This window comes from Prunus mume, linkage group LG6 (assembly GCF_029339155.1).
Source record: "Prunus mume cultivar Tortuosa linkage group LG6, ASM2933915v1, whole genome shotgun sequence".
Lineage (NCBI taxonomy): Eukaryota > Viridiplantae > Streptophyta > Magnoliopsida > Rosales > Rosaceae > Prunus > Prunus mume.
The window spans coordinates 2,525,457-2,533,296 of NC_142703.1; the positions used below are offsets into that span (position 1 = coordinate 2,525,457).

Here is a 7,840-nt window from a genome sequence, read left to right on the forward strand (position 1 = left end):
AAAAACTGGGCTTCAAAATTGCCTAGAAACTGGCCTTCAAAATTTCCCTCAAACTGGGCTAAAAAATGGCCAAGACTGGCCCAAAAAGTTCCCAAAAAACTGGGCTAAAAGCCCAAACACTCTCATAACGGTTGGCTAATGAGAGGGCTACATGAGGAGTCACCTCACTGTAGAATTTCGCCTCAAAACAAATAAAACAACACATAAGTTTTGATTTGGCAGTCCATGAAAGTAGTGTGACGTTGCAGTCCAAAAGTTGGTGCATCTCTCCTGTTATTTTTCTCCACAGGGAGGCAGCTGAAACTGGAAGCCTCGGGCATTATTGGATTTGAACCTTTGTGAAAAAGCTTCGTGCAGCGGGAATGCAAGTTAAAACTTCTCAGGCACATTCACCCGGTAATTCTTTTCTTTTTTAATTGTTCTTTCTTGTCCTCATTTTCTTTCCATATCCTCTGTTTCTCAGTGACCAAACGGATCCTGAGAACTCTGTTTTTCATTCCTTTCTTTTCCCAAACTCATTTTTTCAGCAGCGAAACGGGGCTTCACTTGGTTCTGTTTAATACCAATTTCAATTTCTTTGCAGTTGAAAAAAAATCTGGTTAAATATATTCAATTTCTCTCAGTCATTACCTGATCAATGCTCCACTTGTGAGGGTGAATAACTTTTGGTTTTGATTTCTAGGGCTTCTTCTGGTGGCGTTGTACTTTCCATCCTTTTGATAATGCAATGTATTATGTATATCATATTAGTATTGATTTATTAAAGTTTTACTTTTTTGTCAAATTTTTATTTGTCTGCTCTTGCTATTACTTATGTTTTTCATTTCACAGATGTGCTAACCTTGAAGATGAGTAGCTCTCACAAGGACCCAAATGACTGTTTGGCAACAGTCAGTAGTGGAGCAGATACACCATTCGATTTTTTATGCGATTTTTATGGTATGTGTTAGAACTTATTGATTCAACTTGTGCTAAGTTAGATGAATATAGTAATTTTTAGAACTTTTGGTGATATGTTGTTGATTCTGTATAGAATGTGGTTCTCTTTGTAAACCAATGGAATGATTTTGAGAGGCGTTATATTAATCCATTGTTTGCATAAAAGAGTGGAATAGTATAACCCCAGTTTTCTCTAGCCAAAGCAATGTTGAACCTTGTATGCGTATTCTGCCATGACCAACCACTTGAAACTATGAGAATCAGGTGAAAATGGAAAAGCCGAGCTTAAATGTGGTCATCTTAGATTTCTTCTCCCAGGATTTGTTTATGTACCGTTCATAATGATGTACTGGAAAAACTGACAATTTCTTCTATTTCTGTAACATACTTTGTGAACGTCTGTTTATATGATATAATCAGAAGGAGAAAAGTTAGTATCTTTGGATTTGTTTTGTGTTTTGCAGATGGTGTCATAGCTGGTGGAGCTGCTGGTGTTTTTGTAGAAGCAGCTTTATACCCAATTGACACAATAAAAACTCGATTACAGGCATGTGAATTATACTGAACATCTTTCTTAATGTATTACGTTAGAAAAGCCTCTCTTGGAAAAGGGAATATTCATTCATATGATATGGGTAGGTTGCTTGTCATTTCAAGTAGAAGAATCATCTCCTTTATTTATATATTAATAGGCAGTCAATACTAGATGCTACTTGCCGATTTTTATTGGCTAAATTATCTTACACAGGAGTGATCTGTGGCTACAAATTCTTCTTGACCCAAGTTCAATGATCTTCATGAGTATCGCTTCTTATGTGCTCTTAATTTATTGTTCAGCATATTTTCAGGCGATATGATACACCTTGCACAACATCTATACTATTCATATGGTTTCCACAAATTTCCATTTGTAGAATGAAGAGAAATTTTCTGTAATTACGTAGTTCATTATCAAAAGTGAACTAGTGTGGCTTTTTCATTAATGTAGCCACCTGTACATTTGTGGTTATAGAATACTTGGGTTTCATTATTGCTTAACACTTGACTATTCTCTAAACTGTTGTCATTTTCTTTCCATTTGTCCACTTTTAGGTTGCCCATGCTGGAGGGAAAATTGTGTTAAAGGGTCTATATTCGGGATTGGCTGGAAACCTTGCTGGTGTCTTACCGTAAGTAAACTTTTTTAAAAACAAAGCCATTGGCAGGAGCTACACTTGGTTTCAAATAGTCATTTCGTCAACTTCCTTATACACATGTAGATTTTATGTTTTAGTGGCTATCCTGTTCTATGCCTTTGTGATCACGAAGGCCAAACCTAACTTTTGGGTTTAGCTATCTGAGACCTTAAACAAGATAATGTAAAAAAGTTTTACATACATTAGTATATTGTATCTAAGTTCCTAATATGAGGATTCATTTGAATTTGGAAACCAGCTGCGCATTTTCATTTAGTACATGAGTTATCTGACTTTAGAACCAATTGAAAAAAGTTTAAAAAAACCATTATTTCTTAACATTGGTGTACTGTTGTGATATTGTCTCTTTTGCAGGATGCATTCTTGTTTTCTCTTTTTTCCTCTTTAAGTAATTTTCCTTCATGAACTGTGTTCTCCCTGCAAGTAGGTCAATGGGAGTTTTTGTCTAGTGTGCAAGTTGGACTTCTCTGTACTATCTATTGCTGTTGGCAACTGGCCTCTGTCAAATTTTTCTCAATCCCAAGGATTTTATGCATTTCTTTTCATGATCCATGGTAATCATTCTCGTAGTTAAATCCAAATGTAAGAAATTTTCAGTGGAAACAAGCACTCCATTATAGGAAAATACGGATTTTATCTTGGTACAATTCTGTCATAGGTTTCAGAGTTATTTTCATTTTTGTTTTGTTGAATTGCTATTTTTTTTTAATTGGGTGTCTTGCTGATCTTTACAGGGCTTCTGCCATATTTGTTGGTGTATATGAACCTACAAAGCAGAAACTGCTGAAGGCATTGCCGGAAAACCTTAGTGCTTTAGCTCATTTGGTATGTTACCTAATTTTACATGTATGTTGACTGACAATCCTTTAATGCTTGGGAAATACTTCTTCAGTAATGTGGCAGTCACAAGCTGCATAGATATGCAAACACATTCATCCTCGTCCTGCTGCTACTTTTTTTCTTTTATTAATCTTTTTCGATCCAATTCCTCAATTGCATCCTCTGTCGTTGTGGCATAATTTGAATACCTTCACATAGGGTGTAGGACTTAAGGCTGTCTCAGGAGGATAAATTAAGAAGCTACAAAATGAGACTTGTTTATATCACAAACAAAATTTAATTGAATTCTGTCATTGTGGCATAGATTACTTTCCTGAGGTTAAAAAGATTTAGCAGCCTATGTAAAGAGACCTGATCACCACCTTTATGAATTAGCCAAAAGGTGTTACTGGATGTTCTCGGAACTGCTTGATTGTTTTGTTGTAAATTTTTTTCCCCTCACTTAACATCACTCTCATTTTAATAATAATGATAGGGAGAAGTTTAATCTTCAATGTACTGGATGAGGCCTTGTTATTTTTATAGGTATTAAGACTTCAATCAGACTGCAGGTGCTATTGCAGGTGCTGCTTCTTCTGTTGTACGAGTTCCAACAGAGGTAGTTAAGTTCTTTACTTTTATTTATTTCCATTGATTAGTTATTGTATCCTTGCACATGTTACCATTTTAACTCTTCCCAGGTTGTCAAGCAACGCATGCAAACTGCACAATTTTCTTCAGCCCCAGATGCTGTCCGTCTTATTCTTGCTAAGGAGGGGTTCAAAGGTCTTTACGCGGTACATCACACTTACTGTTCTCCATTCTAAATTTCTCTGAGCCAAGTTTTCAGTCTGAAGTTTCACTTCGTTAGTTTAACCTAACAAATATCTCCTCAAAGAAAGAACAGATCACATATTTTGAAACAAAGGTCGTATGTTGGGTTTACAATCTTTACAATCAGCATATTTGCTCGTTATTCCTTCATGAGCTATCTAGATGTCTTGTTCGATTAGCTTGTGAAATGATTTTGGTGCTTATGCTTTGACCTCCTTTGAAATTGTAGGGGTATGGATCGTTTCTATTGCGAGATTTACCATTTGATGCTGTTCAGTTTTGCATCTACGAGCAGCTTCGAATAGGATTTAAACTAGCGGTACGAGAGGAGTATTTATATCATTGTTGATGGAGATATTCAAGGAATTCATGAACCCAATACAAATATGCTATTATTTACAAGTAAAGCCAAATTTTCCATATAAAATAGCAGAGTTCAAGTGTGTTAACTCACCACTAGAAACCATTGGAATGCTGCCTATGAAACTTTCTACAGCTTCATTTCCCCCTTCAAATATTGTCTTGATCTGCGTTGCAAAACATCGATACATACATATATACATGTGTGCATGTGAGTGTGTGTGTGAAAAAATGATTTAAGTCCTATTGCATCTTTTGTCCTAGTAGTTTGGACTCAATTACATTTTGGTCACTGTAGTTTCAATTGCAATTTTACTATGTTCTTCTGCAATTCGATGTACATGAATCTGAGCGTTCATGAGTGAGTGTCCGTGCGTGTGCTTTGCAAAAATGATTAAATTATGGCTTCCTTGTAGGCACGAAGAGATCTGAGTGATCCTGAGGTTGCTATGATTGGTGCTTTTGCTGGTAACTTAACATGTCATGCATCTTTTGAGTTTAGATTGAGTTCTTTGGTTTTCACTCTGCTGTCTGTATTCTTCTCCCTGTAATTCTGAGGGATTTCTACTTGTGTATGTATGGATGAATAATGAATTATGCGTACATTGATTTATGCAAATTTCTATGAAGTAGTCCTGACTCAAAATTTATGTATATTCTCATCTAGGAAGTCATTTTTCAATGCTAGACTGGCTTCAAAATCAATATGGCTACATATAGACTCGGCATTCAACTTATATGAAGACTATCTGACAAAAATGCCTACCCTGAATGTCATTGTAATGATAGGTTCCTCCTCCAAAATTCTGACGTCTTTTAATAAATGCAGTCAGATAACGAAACTTTTGAAAAAAAGAAGGAAATATTATCTTCTTAGTTAAGTTGATATTTTGCATGCCAACTTCTACTCTGTAATGAGTGCACCATACCATTTCATTCAGCATTTAACAGTACTAAAAACAGAGTACAATGTTGCAAAAACTTTGTTGCAACTATAGTCTGCAGTTCAATTCTCAAACTGACTGAGAACTAGCTTCAAATTTTTCATGGTTGTTACTTTCCAGATCAAAAATTTGGCATATGAACCTCAGTTGATCTGACTGAATACCATACAGGCCACTACCATAAGTTCTCTCAAGAAATGAACCTGTTCATGTGTGCTTCATAGCCCAAGAATTCTCATGCTTACTAGTACTCTGAATAATTTGTATGATGTGCTAGGTTAATCATGCATACATAACGCACCGTTTAATGAAAAGCTCTTCGGTCTACCCTCCCTAAATTGCAGGTGCAGTAACTGGAGCTATAACTACTCCTCTTGATGTGATTAAGACGAGATTAATGGTTCAGGTTGTGATAGAATGTCATTTTCTTTTCATCTTTTGAAGGAATCCTGTTAAAAAAAATTATTTTTACCATTCTCTTTCCTTCGAAACTTTTGCAGGGATCAGAAAACCAGTACCGAGGAATTTATGATTGTGTGAGGACCATAATGAGAGAAGAAGGAAGTCCTGCTCTTTGGAAGGTTTGACCATTCCTTGTTACCGTTCTACTTAATAATTGCCCTGTCAAACTGGAATACTGCTTCACTTCTCTTCTTTCTTATTTTTCTCCAGTACTTTAATGAGGCTGCTAAAATGTATGCTAAGAAATTGTAGTATTCAAGACTTTTGACCAATGTCTCTCTTTTCAGTTCAGGATCCTCATAGATTTATTCATGTCTTGAATTCTAGGGTTATATTTGAATTTACTTTCCCTTTCCTCGTCCCATTATGATTTCAGTATTCATTGGAAACATTTTGTTGGTTTATGAGGTCATAGTTAGAAGACTAAATGTTTCAGACTATTGATTTTTGATATGAACCTTGTTTGAAGACTTAACAAATAGACAGTTCGAATTATTGAACGGAATTGTTGGTTGGTCCCACATGTGATCCCTTTTGATAAAAATAAAAAGGAATTAAGGTACTCTGTATATAGGATTAAATACTGCACACACAGACACACACACAGACATGCCTTCATTTGCCCTGTGGGTTTCTACAAGCTGATGGGTAGGTGCTGTTTGGTGTATTGGGTGTTTGTTGACCTGTTTCAGTTTCAGGTTTTTTAAAGTGGCTCAACCCGTTTTAACTTAAGTGTCGTTGATCTATTTAAAACTGATCCAATGCCTAAAATCAGTATGTTCACAAGTTTGTAAAAAATTTCAGCTTAACAAAGTCAAGACATAACCCTAGAATACCCTAGTTTCTTAAGCAAAGCCACAAAAGTCAAGACATAATGAATTTATGTATGATGTGTTCTCATGTGAAGGCCATTGTATGCACACACACATACGCTCACACAATACACTTCACCTGCGGAATGGATGGACTTCCATTCAAACGGCCACGGACAAAGCTCAAGAGTTCAAACCTAAACCCTAAGCCTTAATCGAGTTGTACTCCCTAATGTTAACAATCTGTTGGGGAAATGTGTAAAAATTTAGGTTGCCATATAAACGGCAGCACATCCTGGATGCGGGAAGCTTTACGTGTATATTAGACAGCTCTGATTATGGAACTACATTGTTAGAATCTGAAATCAATTGTTTGATGCCATTTTAAGTGCACTGTGTTCATGCTGTGGATATTTTTTTTTATTGACTTGAGGAAGCAAACATATTTTACTCATGTGAAAATTTGGATAGCCAGAATTAGCTTTTATATGGTAGGGAAAAACTTGAGCTTAACAAAGTCAAGTTCTGGCTGAACACATCAATTCATTTGATATTCACCTTGATCTGCTAAAACAGACTCAAAATGGTATCAGCCAAAACAGTTACGCATATGGTATCTGTTCTTGCAAAATATAACGTAGACTATGCGTAAAGAAGATTTTATCCTATGCATAGTTTGCACCACGGTGAGCTTCTCTTCTGCCATTTGCTGCAGGGTATTGGGCCACGAGTCTTGTGGATAGGTATTGGAGGTTCCATATTCTTTGGTGTTCTTGAAAGGACAAAGCAAATACTTGAGGAAAGGCGTAGGGATCTGGAGTTGAACTCTTCCAAGCGGAACTGACTCTGGCAGATTCAGTACTGAGTCATCGTATTCGTCTGCTATCCTTAATTTAATAAGATTTTGATCTTCAGGTTACTACTATATGTATGAAGTTTTATGCATAAATGTTGAACTAATTAGTTTAATTTAAAGAAACTAAGGGTTTGGATTCACATTGTTTTTCCTATAGAGCCTGAGTTGATAAGCTGATGCTTTGTAACACGACTGATAATTAATTATCAAAACTACATTGTAGTTTGATGCTCATCTTGCTTTGCTTAAGAAACAGATCTATTACAGTTGATGGTTTGAATTAATTATAGATTTACTGGTCATTGATGCCATGCTAATTTTGCCTAACGACGGAATAGTTTATTGATCATACTAATGGTTACACTCCAGAGGAGCATTGTGTTTGACCAATCTCAAACTCTAATTTCATTGGGTTTCCATTCTCACTTTTTCCGTTGAATAATTCTAGCTTCATTAGAGCATCTCCAATGCTTAGGGTGTAAATTGGAGATGTAAAGCCGCATTTACATCTCTTTTGCACATCCGGAGGATGCAAATGTGATTTTTGCTCAAATGGGGTAGATGTATATCCGATTTTCTTGTATCAATTAGCTTTTTAATGGGAGACTTTTGATTCAG

At 36.0% G+C, this 7,840-nt stretch overlaps 1 protein-coding gene across 3 annotated transcripts; it reads left to right on the plus strand.

Annotated features, from left to right (window-relative positions):
• The first annotated feature begins 217 nt into the window (after positions 1-217).
• On the plus strand, positions 218-7,524 carry LOC103336215 (putative S-adenosylmethionine carrier 2, chloroplastic). 3 transcript variants are annotated; one of them, XM_008239247.2, is made up of 12 exons: positions 218-396; positions 832-939; positions 1,404-1,486; positions 2,032-2,108; positions 2,870-2,960; positions 3,520-3,573; positions 3,656-3,751; positions 4,018-4,107; positions 4,565-4,616; positions 5,437-5,498; positions 5,593-5,673; positions 7,082-7,524. In XM_008239247.2, the coding sequence occupies exons 1-12, from the start codon at positions 363-365 to the stop codon at positions 7,208-7,210; spliced, it is 957 nt and encodes a 318-aa protein (XP_008237469.1). In that variant the 5' UTR covers positions 218-362; the 3' UTR covers positions 7,211-7,524. The 3 variants fall into 3 exon arrangements, with proteins under 3 accessions (XP_008237469.1, XP_088910762.1, XP_088910763.1); XM_089054636.1 differs by lacking the exon at positions 218-396 and adding an exon at positions 444-729; XM_089054637.1 differs by lacking the exon at positions 218-396 and adding an exon at positions 445-654.
• The last annotated feature ends 316 nt before the right edge of the window (positions 7,525-7,840 follow it).